Raw genomic sequence first — 26,200 nt, 5'->3', positions numbered from 1 at the left:
GATTTTATACTTAGATTTCAGAAACTAAATTACGTTACTACATCTGGTGAGACGGCGCCATTGCCTGTTCTTATCTGCATGCTCCAGGCACCATGAGGCCGATAACATCAGCGTGTCAAAGCAGCTCAATCCAGACAATTTGCAGCTGGCTGGAGCTAGCTCAGAGGGTGGGGGCAAAATTTTCTTGAGATACAGGGCAGCCCAGGGTTTACTGTAGACTGGGATCCAGGATATTCAGGTTCTTTCCCTGGCCCATCTTTCTCCTATCTATAAACAGAGAATTCTTCTTACTCCCAACCAGGTTTAACAAGGCATTGAAAATGACACTCCTAAACATTGGAAAAGGATAAAATAATCAAAGATACAATATTCAAGAGGTTTAATTGGAGCAAAAGATAGAAGGGGGTGGGGAGAAGAGTGGAAGTCTAACCTTAACCATAATATGAGAAAGGCAGGTTGCTACTGCTTGTGAAATTAGGTGTCCATATAAAAGCCAGAATACTCTTGGAAATGGCTGTTCTGTGCTTCCCCTTGCAGCTCAGATGTGAAGGCCTTGTAACTAATCCTCTGACAGCCACAAAGTTATGGAGCAGGTGAAGAGAAATCATTGTACCCCTGCCAGGAAACATAGGAATTTTGGAGTTTGGTTGTAATTGTAACCAAGATATAACACTACAGAGCAGGCATTTCTTTCACAGCAAGAATTTTCAGAGTTTATTGGGTTATTTCAAATGCATTAAATAGCATAAAACATTCATTAAACAGCATTCACAGACCTATTTTTGTAAAGAGCCAAACACGAGCTATTTGCAGCAGGCCCCCAAAGTTTCAGAAGAAGTTAGTTCAACTTCATTGAGGTTGCCAGTCGTTTCTGCCCTAGTGCAAGCCTGGCTTTCTGGTACCTTAGTGCCCTGCCCACTCACCCATAGGTTCTGGTGTTTGGATGCAGGAGACAGAAGAACTACCTCTAACTTACTGCACATTTCTTAATCTCTCTGGACAGAGTGGAGGCATGCAGACTACTGACTCCATTCCTATACCTGAGGGATGAGTTAATGATTAAGTCAAGAGATACTTTATTTTTTCATTTGTTTGTTTTTACAGAAAGGTATTATTGAAGATTCAAAAGTGAGAAATCATGATCACCACATAACAGTATAGGTTCCAAGGTTGAGCCTCCATCTGGATGTTCATGGTTGGTAGAGCAGGTGTTCCAGGTCCTGGAAAAATCTCAGTGCAGGCTGCTCTCCTGTCTGTCCTGGATTCCCAGGCTGCACCTATTAAATCTGTGCTGTCCTCTTGCCCCAAGGACAAGAAGCCCAGGGTCTTTGCTGCTTTTTATCATAGCCGGGGGAGGATGACCCAAGTCAGGGGACTGTGGTTCAGTCAGAACTTGGGGCAACTCCCCCCTTCCCACTACTACCTGTTACCTCTAGGTTTGCCAGGCCCTGGTCAGCCTTCCTTGCCTTCAGCCTACTCCTCGCCCACATTTCCTGAGATTAACAAGCCTGTCATGATCTGTTGTCCATAGATCTCTACTGAAGGGCTTCTCTCTGTGGGGAGACTCAAACCTCCCAAGGATCGGACCCGTGATTGTTGGTGTGTAAAGTTTTTGCTGAAATATCAGCAAACCAGAGAACAATGTGCCTTGAGCTCTCTTTCTTAATGTCTCTTCACCCCCCACCCCACCCCAGCTTCAACCATCCTCCAGTCTCTCCCATTGTGTAACAAGAGCCCCTCCAGGACTCTGGTTCTGGTTCCTCCCTGTCTTACACTATCCTTCTCAAAATTCTGTCCTTCTCCGACATCCATTGACACTGGTCTCTCCTGGATCCTCTACTTCTCTGATGCCTTTTAGGGTACTTTTGCCTATCCTTCCAATGTTGGTGTTCCCCAAGTTTTTCCTCCCACCCTTCATATTTATATATCTATACACACACACACACACACACACACACACACACACACTTGCAAAAGGCAAAATCATTAAAACTTACTCTTATTTCTATATTCTCTGTCTTGTGTAGGGGCATCACAATTTACCCAGTCACTCAAGTGAGGTGGAAACCTGGGAGTCATCCTTGCCTAGGTTTTTTTCCTTCAAATTTAATCATCCACTAAGCTTTAGCGGTTTGGTTTCTGGTATGTTTTTCTTCTCCATCACTTTTTCTCCAACTCAGTAACATGCCTTTTTCAAGCTTTTATCACCTCTTGCAATGCCTCTTACCTGGCCTCCCTGCCTCACATTTAATCATTCCTGCCCATGCTCTTGACACTGCTCCTAGAGTAATCTATTAAATCTGACAATGGGCTTAAAATCCTTCAATGGCTCCCCTTTATTTCCAGTTAAAATCCAAAGCCCTGAACGTGACTTACAAAGCCCTCTATGCTTTTTGAGCCTCCCTCCCATTCTAGTCTCATCACTTGCTCTTCACCCTCTAACATCTAATATTCCAGCAAATTTGAGCTACTATGTAGTCATGTGTGTCCTTCTGCCCTCTGCTCTCTTTTCTTTTTGTTCCCCATTCCTTTCTTGATCTGGTTCACTTCTACCTCCTATTCATCCTTCATGCTAGAGCTTTTCTTGGAAAAGTCTTCCCTAATTTTCTAGGGTTGGATAAGTGCTTTTGCCCTGTGAAACCATAGCACCTGTACAAACCTCTGTCATAGCACTTAGCATGTCATTAAAATTATCTGCTCATCCATTTGCCTCATTCATTGGCCAATGAGCTCTTCTTGGGCAGGGACCATATTATCTTTATATCCCCAGCACCCAGCACAGTGCCTAGAATATAGCTGCCCCTAAAATGTGGAACCAAAACTGGATTTGGTGATTGAGACCCTTTCATCTCCTTTTCTTGTACTTCCCTCTGCTTTTCTCTCCTGGGCTTAACATTCTCAGTTCTTTCTCTCTGCTTCCTGCCAATCTCTCTCTCTTTCTCTCTCTCTCTCTCTCTCTCTCTCTCTCTCTCTCTCTCTCTCTCTTCCTCTCTTGGATTTTTGACTGCTTCAGTGACTCCAATATTTCCTTCCTGTGGAGAACTCATGGAGCAGGAGGTTAGTGAGCTGAAAGCATCCATGCCATTTTCTGAAGAGGGGCTCCAAGTGAGTGCTGAACACTGGAGACATGGCTGGACTAGGTATCAGCCTTCTGAGTACTTGTTTTGAAAGACAACATTCCTGTGGCTGTGTAAGTTCTAGTGTGTTATTCTTATGACTGCAGACTTTGAGGAGGGGCTGGAGTACAAGAGATATGGAAATTAGATTCAAATCCTAATGCTACCACCTTCAAGGTGTGACTTTGAGCACAACCTGGTTCCTCAATTGTAACATAGGATGCTTACCTTACTTGGTATTTTGGAGAATTAAATAAAATAATATATATAAAGCACTTAGCACCATGACTGGACACATAGCAAGTGTTCAAACAATATTAACTAAATGATTTGATGAATTCCAGAAGAGCCACACATGAGTTAAGTTGTTTTGAGCAAACTCCCTGCCTGAGTCCAGCCACAACTCTTAGCATAGCTGCCTCCCTAGCATGAGCTTTCGTTAGTTGCCACCTAACAGGCATCCTCTCTTGGCACTGAGAATGTACCGAGGTTAACACTGGGGCAGAGGGCTCTTTGAGAATCTGTCTGGGAGATAGCGTGGGTGTAGAGTGGCTGGCCTAGACCCTTGCTATTCAAAGTGCAGTCCATGAACTAACAGCATTGGTATCACCTGGGAGCTTGTACGAAATGCAGACTCTAAGGCTCCATCCCAGACCTACTGAATCAGAATCTGCATTTAAACAAGATTTCCAGGTGATTTGTATGCCCATTAATGTTGAGGAAGCACTATTCCAGATGCACATAGATAAGCTCAATAGTTGTACAGGTATGTTAGAGCTATCTGGAAAAGGTGAAGGCTGCATAGGTGTGGAGGGGCTGGGGGATATAGTCAGAGCAGAGGAGGTATTCCTCAGAAGTGTAGGCTGCAGAGCTATAGGGGGCTCTTTGGGAGGGTGTTGGTTATGTGATGTTTCAGGACCCCTTCCTGTGGATGCCTTAGGATTGAAGGTGTTCCCCTGAGTCAGCCAGACAGTGTCAACTGCACTAACCAGAGAGGGATGGGTAAGCAAAGAAAGGCTCTCTACCACCCTGAGCCTGGGGAGACCCTCTAGCAGGGAACTATGCCTCCTTTCTTACCTTGGGGAACTTGAATCTACTTCCTGGAAGGAAACAGAAAGATCCTCTGGACCATGCTCCCTGAAGTTCTTTTAGCCCTGAGCATCTGGTTCCCTTCTTCCCAAGGGGTACACCCAAAGTAGAAGTCCCCGAGACAGTCAACCCCAAAGCTAGCCCCTCGTCTAGCCCTTCTGATGTTAGAATCCTTCCCCCTCTCTTCTGAGGCCTCACCCCCAGCATCTGTTATCAGCTGAAACTGAATTTAAAAAGAGGAGAAAGGACTGCATCTTCTCCACCGTCCATTCTCACACCCTCTTCTCCTTCGGCCTCAGGATCTGCACATTGATCTATTTTTAAAAAACTTTGCACCTTCACCCCTTTCTCCATTAAGTGAAATGGTCTTTCCATAAAGAGGCTGAAATGTGAGGGCTAGGATATGGGGCTCTAAGACCTTGTACATCACAAGACTGTTTAGGCTAAGACTGTGTCTCTAGCTGATCAAAGAGTAAGGTGGAAGCCTCCTTAACATCTGGCTCAGAGGATGAACTTAAGAGTGGGGATAAGGGTCTGGGGCTATGCCAAGCCAGGCCTCCTGAGGGAACCAATGCTTCTTGATTTCTGGCTCTAGTTCCTATGCCCTGGGTCGTGAGGCTTGACCCCTAAGCCTGTATGCACAGGCCTTCCCCAAGCTACAGCTGCTACAGTGGGTGTTTCTGAGTTGAGATATTTGTCCTACTCTCTCTCAAACACAGGCTTTTTGACCACAGGATTCCCAGGTTAGTGGGAATGGGAATGAATAGCAGAGCATCAACCTGGGACAAGCATACTCCTAACCAGGATTCTAAATCTTCTTTTTTAAAAGCTCACTGGTTCTTTGTTTCCCCATTTCAAAAATGAATCTGGTTCTTTGCGTCCCAGTTGTAGCTTCTTATCTTTCACCATTCTTTTCTCTTCCTGTTTCTGAGTAACTATTTTTGAAAACTATATGATGAGTAAGGGAGTAGGCTGTCACCCCAAATGGGATAGCTTCAGAACCATTTTGGTTAATTCTGCCACCCCCAAATCTGAAAGCCAGGAAAACCCACTGTGTGAGGTTTGCCTCCTGGTGCTGCAATTACCGCCACAGTTCCTTCGGCTGACATGCTGTCACAGACTGTGGACCCGCTAAGGCATTGCGGCCAGCCACCAGGGGTACTGGGGCTGCATGTAGAGCCCTTCCCAAGCTTCAGTGTGACAGTCTTCCCTCCTTTTGTTCTTAATTGGTGTCCTCAAGTCTGGAGTATTTTGTCTGTCAGGTAATACCCAGAGAAAATTCTGTTCTTTGAAAGAAGATTCCCCACAGGGAACCAGGTAAATGAGGACTGGAGAAGAACTCTCTTTGCAAATGGGTAGTTCTGATGACCTGAAATTCCCCAGCTAACAGTGAAAAATAAAATATTAAAAACTGGCTATGGCTCTCAGTCATGACTGGAGGCATTGTAAGTTAGAATGATCCTTTGGAAAAGCAGTTTGGCAATATGTATCAAGAATCTCAAAAAGCACTCATGTTTTGAGTTAGTTATTTTACTTTATTTAGGACATGATCCTAAATGCAAATATGCATAGATAGATTTCAGTGTATCATTATTTATAATAGTGAAAAATTACAAACAACCTGAATGTCCAGAATAAGTGAATGGTTAAAAAAGATGGAAGCAACCCAAGTGTCCATTAACCGATGAATGGATACACAAAATGTAGTATATACATATAATGGAATATTAGTCAGCAGTAAGAGGGAATGAAGTCCTGATGCATGTGACAACATGAATGAACCTTGAGGACATTACGTTGAATGACATAAGCCAAACACAAAAGGACAAATGTGGTATGATCTCACTAATATAAATTAAATATAATAAACAAACTCATGGATTAATATCTAGAGTATAGGTTACCAGATGATAGATTGGGGATAGAGAATGGGAAACTCTTAATTTGTTCAGAAATTTTTGATAAGACTGATTGTAGATGTTTGGAAGTGAATAGAAGTGATGGCAGCACATTATCATGTGTGTAAATAACAGAGCTGAATTGGCTGTGTGATTGTGATTGAAAGGGGAGGTTTAGAGTTGTGTATATCACCAGAAGGAAAACTAGAGGATGAAACAAGGAACCGTATAACATTGTGAAACCTGTTGGGGATGATGAGGTGGTTAATTGTACAAATTCAAGAATGTTCTTCCACAAACTAAAACAAATGTGTGTCACAATTACAAGGTGTTAATAACAGGGCGGTATATGAGAAAAATACACCTAATGCAAACTATGGACTATAGTTAACAGTAATATCTTCATCAGCTATAACTAAGGTACCACACCAAAGCTAAGTGTCAATAATAGGGGAGTCTAAGGGGCCTGGGGTTTTTCTTTTTGGAGCTATGAAAATGTTCTAAAATTGACTGTGGCAATAAAATCACAGCTCTGTGATTATAGTGAGAGCTGTTGATTGTACACTTTGGATGGATTGTATGGAATGTGAATAAAACTGTTTAAAAAAAAGTTATTGTGCATCCCCCCCATGGATTATTATACAACCATTAAACTGATGGTCACAAAAACTATATAAAAATATGAAGGTCTGATTATATTCTAATAATAAGTTTTAAAAATACAGAATACAAGATACAGTGTGTTTTTTCCTGAATGTTGTTCTATGTTAAGTGTATTAGTTTGTACCCTCTGGTCACAGAAACAAAATTCAACTCAAGCAAGTTTAAGCTAAGGAGGAGAATATACTATAAAGACACTAGGATGTCTCATAGTGTCTAAGAGAAGACTTCAGAAGTGATCTAGAACCCGAGCTTGAAACCTAGAGAGCATTCTCTCCATCTCTTGTGTTTGCTTCTTTCTGAATGTCAGCTTTATTCTTATCTCCCTGCCCAATGGCTTTCTCTGCTACCCAAGCTACCTTCTTGAACTTTACATCTCCTCTTAGTTTCATTTCCCAGTTCTGGGGGAGACTCTGATTGCCTCTGCCTGGTCCAAACATAAATCTAGAGAGATGGACCACATAACCAACATGGTTGTTGGAGAGCCCCACTGTGGCCATGAGGATGGGAGCAGCACCAGCTCCCGGAGTAGGGAAACCTAGAATGTTGCTACTCTAGTATACACAGAGACTCAAAAGAAAATATTAAAATTTAACAGCAGTTGTCTCTAGGCAGTAAAACTAAATGGGATTTTTTTTTTATCTCAGCATGTTTTGATTTGGTAATTTTACTTTATTTAGGACATGATCCTAAATGCAAATATACATAGATAGATTTCAGTGTATCATTATTTATAACAGTGAAAAATTACAAACAACCTGAATGTCCAAAATAAGTGAATGGTTAAAAAAGATGAAAGCAACCCAAGTGTCCATTAACCGATGACTGGATACACAAAATGTAGTATATACATACAATGGAATATTAGGCAGTAAAACTAAATGTAATTTTTTTTTTAATTTTAGCATGTTTTGATTTAGTAATTTTACTTTATTTAGGACATGTGGTGGACAATGACTGTGATTAACAGTACAATCATAAAAAAGTTCTTTCATGAACTAGAACAAATGTACACCACTATTACAAGGAGTTAATAATTGAGTGTTATATGGGAAAAATGTACGTATTGCAAATTATGGACTATAGTTAACAGTAATATCTTAATATTCTTTCATCAACACAAAGATACCAAGGCTTGGTGGTGTCTGTTGTGTTTTGTTTTGTTTGTTTGTTTTTGTTTTTTTATGGCAATTTTGTTAAGACGTATTCGCACACCATACAATCCATCCAAAATATACAGTCAATGGCTTACAGTGTCATCACATAGTTGAGCATTCATTACCACAATCAGTTTTAGAACATTTTCATTACTCCAAAATAAATAAAGAAAGAAAAAGAAACAGGAAAAACCAAAACAGCCCCTACCCCTTAATCCCCCTATTATTGACCCCTAGTATTGGTGTGGTACATTTGTTACTGTTGATGAAAGAATATTAAGATATTACTGTTAACTATAGTCCATAGTTTCCAATAGGTACATTTTCCCCATATAACACTCTATTATTAACTCCTTGTAATAGTGGTGTACATTTGTTCTACTTCATGAAAGAACTTTTTTATGATTGTACTGTTAATCACAGTCATTGTCCACCACAAGATTCGCTATGTTATACAGTCCCATGTTTTAACCTCTAGCTTTCCTTCTGGTGTCATGCATGACTCTAAACTTCCCCTTTCAACCACATTCACACATAATTCAGCCCTGTAAATTATACTCAATAACGTGCTATCATCACCTCTATCCATTTCCAAACATTTAAATTCAACCTAGTTAAAAATTCTGCACATATTAAGTAACCACTCCGCATTCTCTAGCTCGTTCTATTCTGGTAACCTATATTCTAAATTTTATGTCTATGAGTTTACATATTATAATTAGCTCATATTATTGCGATCATACAATGTTTGTCCTTTTGTGTCTGATTTATTTCATTCAACATAATGTCTTCAAGGTTCATTCATATTGACGTGTTTCAGGACTTCTTTCCTTCTTACTGCTGAATAATATTCTGTGGTATGTATATGCCACATTTTGTTTATACATTCGATTGATGGGCACTTGGGTTGTTTCCATCTTCTGGCAATTGTGAATAATGTCACTATGAACATTGGTGTGCAAATGGTCTGTTTGCATCCCTGCTTTCAGTTCCTCTGAGTATATACCTAGTAGCAGAATTGCTGGATCATAAGGCAACTCTATACTTAGCTTTCTGAAGAACCATCAAATGATCTTCCACCATGGCTGTACCATTTTATATTCCTACCAGCAGTGAATAAGTGCTCATGTTTCTCCACATCCTCTCTAGCACTTGTAAGTTCCGGTTTGTTTAATAGTGGCCATTCTAGTAGTTGTAAAATGATATCTCATTGTGATTTGCATTTCCCTAATAGGTAGTGAAGATGAGCATGTTTTCATGTGTTTATTTTTAGCTATTTGTGTTTCCTCTTTAGAAAAATATCTCTTCAGGTCTTTTGCCCATTTTTTAATTGGGTTGTTTGTCTTTTTATTGTTCGGTTGTAGGATTTCTTTATATATTCTGGATATCAGACCTATCAGATATGTGGTTTCCAAATATTTTCTCTCATTGAGTCGGCTGTCTTTTCACCCTTTTGACAAAGTTCTTTGAAGCAAAGAAGTATTCAGTTTTGAAGAGGTTCCATTTATCTATTTTTTTCTTTAGTTGCCTGTGCTTTGGGTGTAAGGTCTAAGAAACTACCACCTATCTAGCTCTTGAAGATGTTTCCCTATATTTTCTTAGGCATTTTATGGTGCTGGCTCTTATATTTATGTTTTTTTATCCACTTTGAGTTAACTTTTGTACAGTGTGTGAGATAGGGGTCCTCTTTCATTCTTTTGGAAGTGGATATCCAGTTCTCCCAGAACCATTTGTTGAAGAGATTGTTCTATCCTAGTTGAGTAGACTTGGGAGCCTTGTCAAAAATCAATTGACCACAGATCTGAAGTTCTATTTCTGAACTTTCAAATTCAATTCCACTGATTAACATGTCTATCTTTATGCCAGTACCATGCTGTTTTGAGTGCAGTGGCTTAATAATATGCTTTAAGGTTGGGAAGTATGAGTCCTCCCACTTCATTCTTCTTTTTCAAAATGTCTTTCAGCTATTCAAAGTCCCTTACCCTTCCAAATAATTCGATAATTAGTTTTCCACTTATTTAAAAAAGCCTTTTGGAATTTTGATTGGGATTGCATTGAATCTGTAGATCAATTTGGGTAGAATTGACATCTAAATGACATTTAGCCTTCCATTCCATTTACATGGAATGTATTTCTGTTTATTTAGGTCTTCTTTGGTTTCTTGTAGCAATGTTTTGTAGTTTTCTGTGTACAGGTCCTTTACATCCTTGGTTAAGTTTATTGCTAGATATTTGATTCTTTTAGTTGCTATAGTAAATGGAATTTTTTTTCTTGATTAGCTCTTTGGATAGCTCATTACTAGTACATAGAAACACTACTGATTTTTGTTTGTTGATCTTGTATCCTGCCACTTTGCTGAACTCATTTATTAACTCTAGTAGCTTTGTCATAGTTTTGGGGGGACTTTCTAAATATAGGATCATGTCATCTGCAAATAGTGAAAGTTTTACTTCTTCCTTTCTGATTTGGATGCCATTTCTTTTTCTCACCTAGTTGCTCTAGCTAGAACTTCTAGCACAATGTTGAGTAACAGTGGTGACAGTAGGCATCCTTGTCTTGTTCTCAATCTTAGAGGGAAAGCTTTCAGTCTCTCACTGTTGAGTATGATATTAACTGTGGGTTTTTCTTTTTCACATCGAGGAAGTTTCCTTTGATTCCTATCTTTCTGTTTTTGATAATGATTTCTATTCTAGAAGCCACTTAGGAGACAAAAAAAAAAAAAAATCCTCAGGCTACTCACAGGACCAGCTTGAGTCCCAAACTCTAGCCCTTTCATGAGAATCCTTTTCAGTTCTTTTTAGTGAACTTCACTTTGCCCCAAAATGCTCTGCAGAATTGTGATGTGGGTGAAAAAAAAGTGCTTTCTTCCTCTGCATTCTGCTATTAGCACCTAGCCCAGAGCCGGAAAGAGATTGGGTATTCAGTAAGTATGTCTCCATTATTTGAAGTGAGGCTTCTTTTAGATGAAAACTTACAGGATTGGGGGAGATTTAGACTGATGGGAGAGACCTCCTTGACCTAACCAAGCTCTTCTGCCCCATCTCCCAAATTCAGGCTTCACAACCTTTCTCTCCAGTTTTCTGATCTTCCCTTCTTCATAAGAGATCATAACAACATTTTTGGAGACTGTCTCCCTTATGTTTCCCTGATTCTCTAATGAGAGATTTTTGTCCTTTCCTAAGGGTCTTAATATGTTCAAACAGGATAGAAGTCCTGGCTTATTGCCTGGTATTGCAGGCAGCCCCTGAAGAAATCCTGGAGAAGGGGAATTAGGGAACAAAAGTGGGAGCTGCCCAACAATGGGACTTGGGAAATTGCCGATATGTGTGAGGTGTGACTTCAGGTGAGGTCTGAAGTCACACCACAGAATAAGAGCCATCATTGGTCAAGTGTTTCTCATGTTGAGATGTGGTGTCAGAAACAGATGGGAATTCTTTAGAGGCTGAATTAGCAGCCAGATTCAGGGAAGTAGATCACTCTGACCAATGCCTGGATTGCCACTGAATATTCTTTGACAGGTAGATTTCTGCCCTGCCATGGGGAGTCAGTAAAGATATTGAGTTGTACTTGCTGAATCTCCCTCTAAAATATTTCTAAGCATGCTCGTCCTCCACCCACTTCCAAGAGATGATTTGGATGAGTGGCATAGCCCTGAACATGGGGACCACAAGCCCAGGAAGTTTCTGAGCTTACCCCGGACACATTGTAAAAGAAGCAGAGTTGGTCTTTGATGTCCCACCCAGCTGCCCCCAATTGCCACAGAACAGCCTGAGCCCCAAGTATCCCCTGCTTTCCTGTTTCATTATCAGCACCGTCCTCCTTCTTGGCCCTATTCCTGCTCTAGTCCCTCCTACATCTTGTTTTCATCCAAAGAAACTGATCAGGGTACAAATATGACTATTCCAGAGGTAGCCTTTCATCATTCCCCAACTCAGAGCTGCCTATCCCAACTCCCTCCTAAAACTAGGGGAAAATTCATGTGTGCTCTGTGAAAAAAGGTTAGATAACGTTGGTAGGTGAACAGTTTGCTTCTTCATACTTCTCTTTTTCCATTTTCCTGAGATAAGGACAGAGATATCCTTCCCCTATGGGAAAGCTGAGATAGAATCATGTCTCTACTCTGAATCATCCATACTCAGTCCATAAGACCAAAGCAGGTTTGTTCAGCACCACGGAGAGCTCTTTTCATCCGGGCTACTGGCTACTGGGCGGTGACGATTGTGTTTGGCAGCCAGGCAATCGGATATACTTCCACTCCTGGGCAGCCACCGAGTGCCCCTCTTCTCCCTTACCCCCCGCCCCACCTTGGTGTTCATCCTCTTCCTTTACTTATTTTTGACAAGAAGGGCAGTGACCTTCTTTCTATATGGCAGTGAAACTTCAGCTTTTAGGAGTGAACTTTCCCAACTTCCCACTCACCTTTCTACCTCCATGCTTATCTGCAACCCCAGCCTCTTCAACTCCCTTCCATTTCAGTAAAGAGCTTCCCTCCTCTGGTTCAAGGTTTTGGTTCCATCTCCTCTTGACTCATTAGCGACCATGTCTCATTAACCACCTCCTTTTCTACCCAGCTTCCTTCCCCTCAGTCTAGACGGCGGTCAGATATTCTCTGGCTCTAAAGAAATCCTTCCACTCCAAAGCTCCCTCTGGCTGTCACCCATTCTCTTCCCTTTCCTTCTCACCCTGGCTCTTTGAATGAGTAGATTGTGCTCACTGTGTCTACTCCTCATCTCCTATTCCATTCCAAAGCCCCTGTAATCTGGGCTCTTTTCCTACCCTTGAACTAAAACTATTTACTGTGGCCACTTATGACCTCCTTATTTCTAAATATTGTCTTTACCTGCTTATTTGACACTGTTGATTTCTTCTATCTTGAAACTCTACTTGAGTGGCTTCCTAGTTAGTTTCCTACATGTCATCACTTTCTGCTCCTACCCAATCTTCTTCTTCCACTCATTTCCCAAGATTGGATGTTCCTCAGGGATTAATCCTCAATTCTTATCTTTTTTCACTCTAATTCTGTGTGAGAGGGCTTATTCTCCCCTGTGGCTTCCATGACCATTAGGCCAGATCTCTTGCCTGAGTTCCCAAACCTCAAGTACTACTAACTATGATGTCCAAAAGGCACTTCAAACTCAGTATGTCCCAAACTGAACTCATTGAGTTTTCCCTGGCAGCGCAGCTGTATCTCTTACTGCATTGTCTATTAGTAATTAACATTCCTTTCCTTATTGCCCCAGACAGAAAACTATGAATGTCTGGACTCTTCCTTCTACATTTTATCTCTATTTTTTTTTTTTATCAGCAACAATCCAGTTGAGGAAGTCCAACACTTCTGCATTTTCCCCCTTTCTAAAGGCTGCCAATTCCACCCTCCTTAACATCCTGTCCTCTTATTTTCTGCTTCTGCATAGTTCAGCGCCCTGTCATCTCTGTTGGCACTGTTTCAGTAGTTTCCTAATTATCCTTACCTCCAACCTCATTCCCCTTCCCTGTTTCCTCATAGCTGAAGAATCTTTATCCATCTCAGATATGATCGTGTTACTCCCCTTCTTAAGGCTGTTCATTGACTCCCCATCAACTTCTGAATGAAGAGCAAAATCAAGACCTACCTGCTATTATGACCCAAGCCCTCCTGATCCCACCAACTATATTTCCTGCTACTTTTCATTATATCTTCTAGGCTTCAAATATAGCAAAATACTGACTTCCCTGAATGTCCTGTAGTTTCATGCCTCTGAGCCTTTGCACATGTTGTTCCCTGAAAGTCCTTCCTCCCTTCCTCTTAAACTAACTGGTGAACTGATGTTTTGTGATCTTCTCAAGTGCCTCCTCTTTGATGTTTTCTCTGCCCAACCCTCTTTGTCCCATTCCCTCTATTTTTTTAAAAGCAGTTTTACTGAGATACATTCACATACCATACAATCCATCCAAAGTGTCATATCAATGGCTTTAGTATAATCACAGAGTTGTGCATTCATCACCACAGTCAATTTTAGAACATTTCCATTACTCTAAAAAGAAAAACCCCAAAATCCTTAGCAGTTAATTTTCAATCCCTCTATCCTTCCCCAGCACTGCATAACCACTAATCTAATTCTGCCTCTACAGGTTTGTATGTATTTATATTTTATATAAATGGAATCATACAATATGTAGTACTTTCACTTAGCATAAGGTTTTTTTTGATTATTGGTTTTTTTTAATTAGAGAAGTTGTAAGTTTCCAAAAAAATTCAATGTCCCCAAATACCCCCCATTGTTGACACTTTGCATTGGTGTAGTACCTTTAAAAGGTACTTAATGAAAGAATATTAAAATATTACTGTTAACTATAGTCCATAGTTTACATTAGGTATATTTTTTCCATACACTACCCTATTTTTAATATCTTTTAATAGTGAAATATGTCTGTTATAATTCATGGAAGAACATTCTTGTATTTGTACTATTCACCACAGTCATGGTCCACAACAGGGTTCACTTTTATACAGTCCCATTTTTTGTCTTCTGGCTTTTCTTCTAGTAACATGCATGACCCCAAACTTCTCCTTTAAACACATTCACAAACATAATTCAGACCTCTTAATTACACTTACAAGACTGTGCCACCATTGCCACTATCCCTTTCCAAACATTTGCGATCGACTTAAATTGAAATTCTGCACAAAGTAAGTGTCAGCTCCCTATTATCTACCCCATTCTATTCCCTGGTCACCTATATTCTAGATTCTAACTCAATGAGTTTGCTTATTATAATTAGTTCATATCTGTGAGATCACACAATATTTGTCCTTTTGTGTCTGGCTTATTTCATTCAACATAACGTCCTCAAGGTTCATCCATGTTGTTGCATGCTTCAGGACTTCATTCCTTCTTACAGCTGACTAATATTCCATTGTATGTATACACCACATTTTGTTTATCCAGTCATCAGTTAATGGACACTTGGGTTGCTTCTATCTTTTGGCAATTGTGAATAAGGCTGCTAAGAACATTGTTGTGCCCATTCACTATACTTTTATATGGCTGTTGTTACCTTTATTGATAATTACTGGGAGCTCCTTAAGGATGGGTCCTATTTTCTATTCATCTTTGTAAGCCCCAGGCCTAGCACTGTTGAAAAAAATAAGTAGAGGTGATGAAGCACCATGGAGTGAAGGGAGAGAAGAGACAGGATACCCACTGGTCAGGCAGGGGCCCCTCAGCATCTTTTCCAAAGGTACTTCCTCACATAAACCAGGCCCCAACCTGTGTGGTGCCAGGGCTGCAGCTGTGAGCCGGTCACTCTCATGGCTCACTGTCCATGGTTGTGTGGGTCTCACTGAACCTAGACTAATGAAAACTTTACAGCTAACACTGAAAGAGTACTCACTATGTACCGAGTACTGTCTAAGTGCTTAACACATATTAATTCACTTTATCCTCACAACAACCTTTTCTTTTTAATTCAATTTTATTGAGATATATTCACATACCGTACAGTCATCCAAAGTGTACAATAAATTGTTCACAGTACGGTCATATTGTTTTGCATTCATCACCCCAGTTTATTTTTTGAACATTTTCCTTGCATCAGTGAAAATAAGAATAAAAAAAAAGTAAAAAAAAACACCCAACTCACCCCCCCCACCCTATTTTTCATTTAGGTTTTTGTTCCCATTTTTCTACTCATCCACACATACATTAGATAAAGGCAGTGTGATCCACAAGGCTTTCACAATCACATGGTTACCCCTTTTAACCTACATTGCTATACAATCGTCTTCAAGTCAAACTGGGTTGCAGTTTGATAGTTTCAGGTATTTACTATTCCAATGCATTGAAACCTAAAAAGGGTTATCTATATAGTGCATAAGAATGTCCACCAGAGTGACCTCTCGGCTGCATTTGAAATCATTTGGAATTTCTCAGCCACTGAAACTTCGTTTTGTTTCATTTCACATCCCCCTTTTGGTCAAGAAGATGTTCTCAATCCCACGATGATGGTTCCAAGTTCATCCCCAGGAGTCATATCCCACATTGCCAGGGAGATTTATATCCCTGGGTGTCAGATCCCACATAGAGGGGAAGGCAGTGAGTTCACCTGCTGAGTTGGTTTAGCTAGAGAGAGAGGGCCACATCTGAGCAACAGAGAGGTACTCAGGAGGAGATTCTTAGGCACAATTATAAGCAGGTTTAGCCTCTCCTTTGCAGTAATGAGCCTCATAAGGGCAAGTCCTGTGATAGAGGACTCAGCACATCAAACCACCAGTACTCAATGTTTGTGAGAACATCAGCAACAATCCAGGTGAGGAAGTCCAACACCTCTGCATTTTCCCCCAGCTCCTCAGGGGGTCCCTGCTTATATATTTTTATTCTCTGTCCAAATTACTTTGGGATGTGTCTCTATTTCACACTAACCTATGCAAACCTACCCAGTCCCACTTCCTATTAAAAGTTCCATGTAATTATAGTATTTGAATAAACTGTTTCTGTTTAGGAAATATACATCTTACAACTAAACATCTCTTCCCTTGGTCTCACGTGGAATTTGAAGTTTTAAAATGCAGTCAGTATTCACAATAACCTTTTGACAGAGGTATTAATATTCATCCCATTTTATAGATGAGAAAACTGGAGCCCATATTAATAGATAATTAATGGAGGCACTTGGATTTGAACTTAGGCAATCTGGCTCCAGAATCTGCTTTTAGCCATTACAATCTGCCTTTCAGTCTCGGTGGCAAGGAGGATGGGATTATATGGATTGTCTTCCTTTAGTCAAGGCATCCACTTAGCACTGGGATTAAGGTCATCCCACCCAAACCACATAGCTGATGCTGGATGAGGGAGGGTATACTTTGATTGTTGGGGAGGCAATCGCATTGTCACTGGTGCTTGTAAGAATCAGATGTGCCCATGGATCTGAAGACATACCTTAAGAACTACAAAGCCCCCTACAAGTCTTATATTTTGCCTCCTAGAGATCTACCAGAGCAGCTTGTAAAACTCTGCTGGTCATTCAGGAAAGCAGTCCCTTCTGGGTATTTCTCCAGGTCCCTCCCTTCTTAAGACACTTTGGAATGAGCCTTGAAGGTCCCACTGTCTCATTTTTTCCTTCGTTTCCCCTTCTTGTCCAACCAATTTCATCCTGCTCGTCTGCATCCCTGGTCTCTTGCATCCCTGTCTACTTTTGTATCTAATGCACTAGGCCAGCCAGCTAGAGACAACAACCCCATGAGCTAGGGCAGGGAGGCAAAGGATGGGGGTTAGTATGCAGACTGATGCCTGCACCTGTAGGGATAGAGCAGCCTCCCAAAGGGCCTGTCCCTGGCTCCAAATCCTAGTCATTCTTTCTTTCCCTGTGCCAGTCCCTGCATGCTTCGAAAGGTCACCAACTCCATCACTGATCTTGAGTAAGGCATACCCACTGTGGGCCTAGGTTTCCTCATTTTTAAAATGAATGGTTTGATAAGTTGTCATTTGTTGAAACTGTTGATAGGTACCCAGGATCTCATTATACTGTATAATCTATTTTCACATTAGTTTAATAATTTCCACAATAAAACATTTTTTAAAGACTGGATTGAATTAGGTGGATGGATTTTAACCTTTTTTTTTTTTAAAGAAAATTAACAGAATCCTTTCTCCAACCAAAATCTTGCAGGAAGCCTGATATGTAAATGAAATAAAAGTAGATCTACTCTTGAAGTGAAGCCAGTTCCCCATCCTGTTGCTCTCCCCTCGCTCTCAACCCCACCCAAGGCACAGGGCTCAGGGAACAAAGTTTAATGAAAGTCACTGTACCAGACTAAAGATTCTTCTTGTACTTTTGTTTTCTAGCTGTGTTGGCTTGGTGCTGGCCATTAGCCTATGTACCCTGTCCCAGAAACAGTGAGACTGGGCTTTTAATCATCTCAGCAGTCTTTGGAGAATTTATTTGAAGGGTTGCAGGAACATGGGTTGCTGTTAGAGATGCATTTCAATGTCTGTCTCTGCTGAGTGTTTATTAATAATCTTGCTAATCTTCCTCTAGCTCCCAGATCTAGCCAACGCCTGTCAGATGCCCTTGGGAACATTTTAAATCCTCCCTGATTTCTTGGAGCCAGGCACTTCCTTCTGCCTGGGTTCCTCTCTGATACATATATTCATGAATATTTCACATTTAATCTCCCTGATCACATTGCCGTATGATGGTTATGGTATATTGGCTGCATTTCTCAAGAAAGACATACAGGAAGCCCACAGAAAAGGCTTGAGTCTGTGGGTGTAGTGCCAGAGATCTTTGTGCTTGCCATCAGATGGCCTTCTATCATGGTCAGTGACAAGAAAGATGCTGGATGGTGGGCCCTGCATGGGATCTCTCAACCTATGGCCAAAGGGTCTGGTAGTTTGACTCAGGGATCAAATGTCACCAGGAACTAATCCAAAGTTGCTTAACAGCTTCCCTATCCCCAGCCCAGGTCCCATCCTTCCTGCAAAGTCTGCCTCCGGTGTTACCACTGATGCCTGATACCTCCAGACTTTTCCAGAGAAGAAACTGATGAATTCGTCTGCACTGAGTGAAGTTAGCCCCAAGAGCCTGGGAGTTTGTGTTTTTAAAGTCAGCCACATGGAAAGGACAGTGAGGGCCTAACACTCATGAGCTGGAAGGGGTAGAGGGTTAGTGAAGAAAAGGCTCATGAAAAGGCCATAGATTTAAAAATCACCAGTGTAAAAATGTTAATCCAAATTGTAGAGACATAAAAATTTCCCAAAGAGAGAGGGGAAGGCTAAGGGCAGGACCTTGCAGAAAAAACAAAGGGCCAGAGGATGAGATAGAAATGATGGTCAAAGAGGCAAGAGATGACCCAGGAGAACACAATATCCTGAAAGTCAGGGGAGGAAACCATTTCCAAATGAATGTGGTATGTGTAACATGACAAATGCTACAGAAAAAAAAAAACAAGGAATATGAGTGAGGAAATTAGAAATATGCCAGTGGTTCCTTGGTCTGGTCTCAACAGGCACATTTACGGAATTTACCTTTTGAGAACCCCTCCCTCAGGCTGCATTGGGGGTGAGCCCAGGGGGCGGTCAGGTCTCTACCTCACCTGCAGGTAGCACCTGGGAGATGCCCACAGGGGCTGAGAGGCTTTTTTGGAAATATAAGAGCCCCTAGAATCCTGCTTCTTCAAGGCTGCGGGGGATGAGTGCTGTCTACAGAAGTGCCCCTGAAAAGGAGCTGAGCCAGGGAGAAGGATGGAGGACTGGAAAGTCTTGCAGCACAGGAAGTTGCCTGAGATGCAGGCACTGCGGCACTGGGTCTTTTCTGAGCAGAGCCTCCTGTCTTCCTCCCGTGCCACCATGGCCAAGGAGGAATGGGGAAGAGTTAGGGATCAGGACAGAGGAGGGAGACCCAGAGTCTGCTTTCAGGGACTCATAAACTCACTGTAGCAACAATCTATCCAGGGCCTCACACTCTAGATGGCCTGAAGGAACACAGACAAGGCCAGGATTTCCCCTCCCAAATATTCTGGACTTTCCCCTTTCCCCTTATTGACAAGTATGTTTTCGTCCCCACAACCTCATTTAAAAGGGAGCAGAAGCCAGCATAATGATTATATATCCTCCCTTGCTGGCCAGCAGCCACCCAGAGGACCAGTCCTGGGGCACTCTCCCAGAACGTCTGTCTACTCTCTGCATCCCCAGAAGAACAGGCAGCAGCCTTGGATCCCCTCTGGAATCCTCATATCTTAGACCTACCACTCCATTGTCCCTGACTGAAATACAAAGACCATTAGGATAGAAGCACCCATATCAATGGTTGATCATCAGATTCTCAAGGAGACTGTGAATGACCAGCTCCTTCTAACTGGGGTTGAGGGTGAGCCAGTGCCCTGGATCTTGTAGCAGAGGTCAGGGGGGGTTTGGAGGGGAGAGCAAGGCTAGTTTAGGGCCCTGGCAGCACAAGACCCAGCCCAATGTGGGGAGGTGACTGAGGAGGATGCTGAGGGAGATTGAGAAGATTGCATTCCCTGGACAATACACAGAATGCATATTTTTCTACTTGTTGCCCATTGTTCTAGTTTGCTAATGCTGCAGAATGCAAAACACCAGAGATGGATTGGCTTTTATAAAACGGGGATTTATTTCGCTACACAGTTACAGTCTTAAGGCCACAAAGCGTCCAAGGCAACACATCAGCAATCGGGTACCCTCACCGGAGGATGGCCAATGGCCTCCGGAAAACCTCTGTTAGCTAGGAAGGCAGCTGGCATCTGCTCCAAAGCTCCGGCCTCAAAACGGCTTTCTCCCAGGACGTTCCTCTCTAGCAAGCTTGCTTCTCTTCAAAACATCACTCCCAGCTGCACTCTCTTTCCTCTTTGAGTCAGCTCATTTATATAGCTCCACCGATCAAGGCCCACCCCGAATGGGTGGGGCCACACCTCCATGGGAACTTCTCATCAAAATTATCACCGACAGCTGGGTCGGGCACACTCCAAGCAAATCCAACCAGCACCAAAACTTCTGCCCCACACAAGACCACAAAGATAATGGCATTTGGGGGACACAATACATTCAAACTGGCACACCCATGTTTGGCACTCTGGGCAGCACAGAACTAACTGGCTACCAGTGTATTTGTCATTATTTGTCTTCTCACCTACTATCCCCAGTCAACCTTTCAGGTTCTCCCAGGAGATCCTCTTTAGGATTCATCTGTGTAATGGCAAAGTCCTCATTAAAACTTTTTTTTTTTTGGTGGGGGTGGGGTGGGGGGTGGGTGGGTCTAGTGGTTGCAGCCTTGAAGTCTGGCCTGGCTTGGCCGTTGGTTCTCTGGATCCCGTGCCAGGGGACTGGCCAGTGCTAGGGGAGCCAGAGACAGAGAAGGCCTGGCTTAGAGAACACCTACTCTGACATCAGTCCTGGCTTAAATCCATGGAGCCTAGAAAGACCCTTCCAAACGAGTATACAGGAAGGACCTGAGGAGCAGGGCAACTGGTATGAGCTTCAGGTTGAAGGAGATCCTGTGGGTTTAAAGAATCATGGTGGACTTCCTGGTGGAGACTGGACCACAGGGAATTTTGAAGGACAGATACTCATTAGATATAAGAAGTCTGCAATCCTTAGCTCTTCTACCCGGCTCAGAGCCTTCCTCCTATTTTGGACAGGTCTGCCCCTCCCGTCCTGGATTCCCTGCCTGCTGCCAGGGGCAAATCCCCCAGAAGTCCAGAAGGCTGATGGAAAGGTCACCTTCAGGGCTGAGAGCCATCCCTGTGTTCATTTCCTAACAACTCCCTTTCTCTCTGCTTTCTCCCCACAGGACCCAGCCGCCACCTCTGTCTCAGATGGAGACTGTGACGCCCGGGAGGGTGAGTCAGTAGCCATGAATTACCAACCATCCCCGCTCCAAGTGAAGCTGGGTGAGTGTGTCCAGGGGGTGAGGGAGAAGTGGGGAGTGGACAAGGCACTCTGGGCTGGGTTTGCAATGAGATCTGGAGCTGTTTTCTTGTCTTAAACCCTTTGGGGCAGAGTGCCTCTAGAAACCCAAAAGCCTCAAAAGAGGTTGGTACTTGGGTTCCAGGGCACAGACAGGGCACAGATGGTCACAGGGAGCCCCAAGCTCAGACCTGTCTGTGGCCCAGGCCTCCATCTCTTTCCTAGAATTATGTCGCCTAGGGAGGGATCATCCCCAATTGCCTGGGTTCCAAAGCTTTCCCACCAAGCCATCCCATCAGAGGGATGACAGTGGGAGGGAGGTGGGAAGGCCCACAGGGTATCGTGTATGTGGGGGGACACACACACATATCCCTACCAGAGACTGGGGACAACAAGGCAAGGAGGCAAGGTCGTCCTAGGTTCTTTCCCCCTTGATGTCCCACTCTCTGTCTCCTAGAGCTTCCATTCAGCCCTTTCTCTTCAGCCTTTTTGGAAACAGTGTCACTGTTTGCCCTTTCCCTGAAGACTTCTTTTCCAAGGAGGCTGACACACCCCACCCTCTCTCCACTCTAAAGCCCAGGGCTTCATCCTAAAGAAAGAAGATCCTCAGCCCCTCCTGCAGGATGTCAGCTCATCAGGGAAACCAAGGCTTTTTGCCTTAGGGGGCTGGAAAGAACTGGGCAAGGCTGGACAGCCACCACTCTGTCCCCAGGACCATGACCCCGGCTAGAATAGAGTGTTTGGACTCTGGTGAGCAAGACCGATACGGACATGTGACAATGTCAGTCTATTCTAGATCAGTAATTTACTTCTAGGTCACTGAAGTTACTTCATTAGCTTCATTAGACTTTGAGTAAGGCAGAATTATTAGCAGAAAGATGTGTCACTTGCAGCAGGGGGAAACGATTCCATGTAAGCCAATTGTGAGCTGTCCCCTCCCACTCCATCCCCAACCTGGGCTGGAAGTAGAGAGGGCAGAGAAGAAAACCAGGTGTTCAGTTTAGGACAGGGCCTGTAAATTACGAACAGATGTGGGGCCATCTGGACTGGGCAGATCCACAGAGGATCCAAAGCCAGGGAAAGCCCCCATTATGGGAACCACCCAACCTCAGGAGCCAGGATGAATGTTCCCATTCTGGATTGCAGCTCCACCAATTCTACACCCTTCTCACCCCACCTCCCATCCAGGGCCGTTGCCTTGAGGGACATCCAGTTTGCAACCCCTCCCTTCCACCAGCACAGACCACAGAAGAGAATATGTTTGAAGTTCTGTGGCCATGAGGCTGGAGAGTGGGGATAGGGGTCTCTAATTGTATTCTAGCACCAAGGTGAAGAAGCTAAACTCACAGACCAGAGCCAGCCTCAAGCTGCTGAAAGGTAGGGGTGGGAGGTGGGAGGTACCACCAATTACCCAACTCAGACAAGATGATTCCAAGACTCAAGTCACCAAGCCACTGACACTGCCAGGCATCTTATCTCCTGCAAGGCAAAGAGGGCAGTTAGAGTTCTCCACAGGAGCCTGAAACTCTAAGGCCAAGAAAGCTCTGAGGATTCCTGGGAGACCTGCAGGGATAAAAGCATGGAGCCCAGAGAGAGGGCTTAGAAGTTCCAGCAAACGCTGGATCAGGATGACAGGAAGCTGCCTTAGAGGAGGGGTGGCAGTTGCTATGTCTGAGGGATAAAAAGGAATGAGGGTCCCAAAGCTTGGAAGCTGAGCTTCAAATTCCATCCCAGTTTCAGCCTATCTAGAACAAATCTCTGGGCCTGTTTGGGTCCCATTTGGGGGAACTTACCCTCAGTTTCTTAGAAAACCCAAACTCCCCTTTTGAGGGTCACTTTCCCCTGGTCCACTCTGAAATCAGTTTACGCTTCAGCCTGCTCCTTTGCACCCAACCACCACCCATAGTTCCTGCAGCTCCTATTCTTAATTCACCCTACACTGAACACTGCTCCTCTCCCTTTGGGGCCCAAAGCTCCACTGATCCGAGGCTACTATGTGTAGCAGACATTTATTTAAAATTTGGTTTCATGAAGAGAAATTACTACACTGTTCATACAGAAAAGAGCTTACAGTTAAAAGAAAAGAGCTGCCCACCAGATACTAGATCCCTCCTCCATCCCAAGAGCCCTTTCCCGTATCTTCTAAAACCTTCTCCTCCTGCAGCTGCCAGGACTCCTTTTGACAGAGTCCTGTTCTTTATTCAGCTATTTCCAGATCATAGCCAGGGAGCCCTTCAAGCTGTTTATCTAAATAAAAGTGGAATTTTTTCATCATCTTATGTCATCATATATAAACCGCAGCCAGTTTTATTTCTTAATTTAATAATACAAGTAATTTTTACAAGTGTAAAGTCTCCTTTACTGCCTTCCACCTTGTCACATCCTCCTCCCCAGAGATAATCATTCCACACTTTTAAAGTTTTTCTTGTTTTATTTTGTATTTTAACATAAGTGGTATCATACTGTACACATTTTCAGAAACTTTTTTTCCACTTAATGTCTCTGAGCCCTCTCCAATGTCAGTATATAGAGAATCACTTCATTCTTTTAAATGGCTGCATAGTAATCCATACTTTGGTTTTGCCAGTTTATAGTTTGCATTTTTTTCACTATTTCAAACAATTGCAGCAAGTGAGGTTTTTTGCATCATGTTTTGTTTTGTTTTTTAACCCTCCCCATTACCACCAAAGCTTGTCATGAAAATTCACAACCTTGTCCCAGTTGCACTGGGGGAAAAGAAAATCACCACAGGGAATTTTAAAGCAAATTGCACCCTCTAGAGGTTTGGGGTGGTAATGACGACTACACCTCCTGGAAAAACACCGAAGGAGTTAGAAGAGCAGTGACAAACAAAGAGGGTCAGAAGCAGGCAGAGACTGGGAGATGAGAGACTCAGAGACACGGTGGTGAGAGGACATTTCAAAGTTATTCACAGTAGCTGGAAAGGTCCTTCCCATCCTTCCTCCCTGGAGGTTATTTTATGAGACAGCTTCCCTCTCCACCCAAAGTCCTTTTTCTGAGATCTGGCCTTTGCTTGAGATGAGTAGGAAAGGGTGAATGGACCTACTCCAGGGTCTGGACAGCCACTGTGGGAACGATGCAGGGAGAGGAGGCCAGTGTCCCTAACTTCTCCTGCAAGATCTTCTCCCACACACTCTCAGTGCCACACTGGGCAATGGTCATCTGATGGCCACCCCCATGAACATGCTAGGCTCTGGAACCTAGGAGAACTCAGAGGTTGACAGAGGAGTCAGGAGCATCACTCAGGTAGCCTGGCCAGAGAGGGACCCCAGCCTCCTGCCCCCTACCCTACCAGCCCCATTCTGTCCCTCCCACTTTTCGACCTTTAGTAGCTCCTTTTTACCTTCTGCATTAATCCCAAACTCCTCTGTCTGGCATTCAAGACCTTCATACTCTGAGTTTGTAATCAGAGGGAGCCTTTAGCCCTTTAGCACATGCCCAGATACATGACTGATGACACAAGATGTTTGTTGAACAAATAAGTGACTGAATAAAATGGATCCTACTTTTCCAAGCTGACCATCCTTCCTCTTCACCCCTCCATCCTATCCAGATCCACACTTCTTATGCTCACTTCTAAATGCATTTTTGCATACACCAACCCTCCTTCCTCGAATGCCCTCCTTTCTCCAGGTCAAGGTGTCACCTGCAGGAAGCCCTCCCCAACTGCTCCATCCCTCTGTGATCATTTCTCCCTCTCCTGCCTTTCCCTGGCATCAAACACACAGTAACTGCCCCATGTGGGAGTTGCAGCTCCTGGAAGGCAGGGGTCTACCTCCTCCTTTTGCCTCTTCTATCTGCTTCAGGATGTGCAAGGCCAAGTACTGTCTCCACAGGGCAGCAGGAGCCTGAAGTTGGGGTCCCAGCTTCAGTCCCTAGAGAAGCAAGGGGCTTCACAATGGATGTTAGAACAGGCTGCCCTGAGGAGTAAAATAGGGTGGCCCTGGGAGGCAGGACACAGCTTCCTTCCCATGTTCCCCTGCAGAGAAGCAGCGGGAGCTGGCCCGGAAAGGCTCCCTGAAGAACGGCAGCATGGGTAGCCCCGTCAACCAGCAACCCAAGAAGAACAATGTCATGGCCCGGACAAGGTAGAGGCCCCTCTGCCCCATGTGGATGCTGCCAGCCAGCACTTATCTCTGCTGGTCCTGACCTTCCCTCTTTCCTCCCTCCTCAAGCCCAGCTCCTCTTCAAGAGGAGAGAGCCTCAACTGGATCCAAGGAGGGGAGGGGGGAAGGGGGCCCAACCCAGTCCCCTACCAGGCTTGTGTGCTCCAGCTGCCACTTAAACCCCTAAATTTCTCCATCCAGGCTGGTTGTCCCCAATAAAGGCTACTCCTCACTTGACCAGAGCCCAGACGAGAAGCCACTGGTAGCCCTTGACACGGACAGGTGTGTACAGGGGCCCAGGCAAGCCACAGGAATCTGTATGAGTGCAAGTGGGCTGGACAGGCCACACCTGCTGTATTGTCAGAAGTGGAGTGTTCCTCAGACAGCCAGGAACTCTCCAAGGGTGAATCCTTCAAGGAATGGAATTTTTTACCTGGGGATGGGGCAAGAGAGAGGAAAGGGAGCTGGCCCTGTCTGCTTCTGTCCTGGGGGAGCTGACCCAAGGGCTGCCCTTAGAATGGCCCCAGTGTTGTCTCTGAACAGCAGGATGCCATGTTAAGTGTGTTCCCTCCTCTGAGAGGAGCCCTTCTGCTGGAATCACATGTGGCTAGACTTGGACTTTGGGAAAACTCAACAATCCAGGACCATAGAGCCTGGGAAAAAGAGGGGAGGGATAGAGGTGGAGGAAGTAGCAGCTCTAAGGGGGTTAAGCCCCTTCTAAGGAGGTGAACGGTGGCAATTTATTCAGAA

At 43.7% G+C, this 26,200-nt stretch overlaps 1 protein-coding gene across 6 annotated transcripts in view; it reads left to right on the top strand.

The window, feature by feature from the left end:
• FAM219A (family with sequence similarity 219 member A) overlaps positions 1–26,200 on the top strand; it is a 67,290-nt gene that overhangs the window by 37,457 nt on the left and 3,633 nt on the right. For 3 of the 6 annotated variants that reach the window (XM_037797824.1, XM_037797823.1, XM_037797822.1), the window contains exons 2-4: positions 21,208–21,256; positions 25,330–25,432; positions 25,652–25,732. In XM_037797824.1, the coding sequence (XP_037653752.1) occupies positions 21,208–21,256; positions 25,330–25,432; positions 25,652–25,732 (233 nt within the window). Of the gene's footprint in view, positions 1–21,207; positions 21,308–25,329; positions 25,433–25,651; positions 25,733–26,200 lie in introns of all 6 variants that reach the window. The other 3 variants (XM_037797821.1, XM_037797820.1, XM_037797819.1) reach the window with 1 other exon arrangement.

The sequence above is a fragment of the Choloepus didactylus genome, chromosome 10 (genome assembly GCF_015220235.1).
Source record: "Choloepus didactylus isolate mChoDid1 chromosome 10, mChoDid1.pri, whole genome shotgun sequence".
Taxonomy (NCBI): domain Eukaryota; kingdom Metazoa; phylum Chordata; class Mammalia; order Pilosa; family Megalonychidae; genus Choloepus; species Choloepus didactylus.
This window is presented reverse-complemented; position numbering and strand designations above follow the sequence as displayed.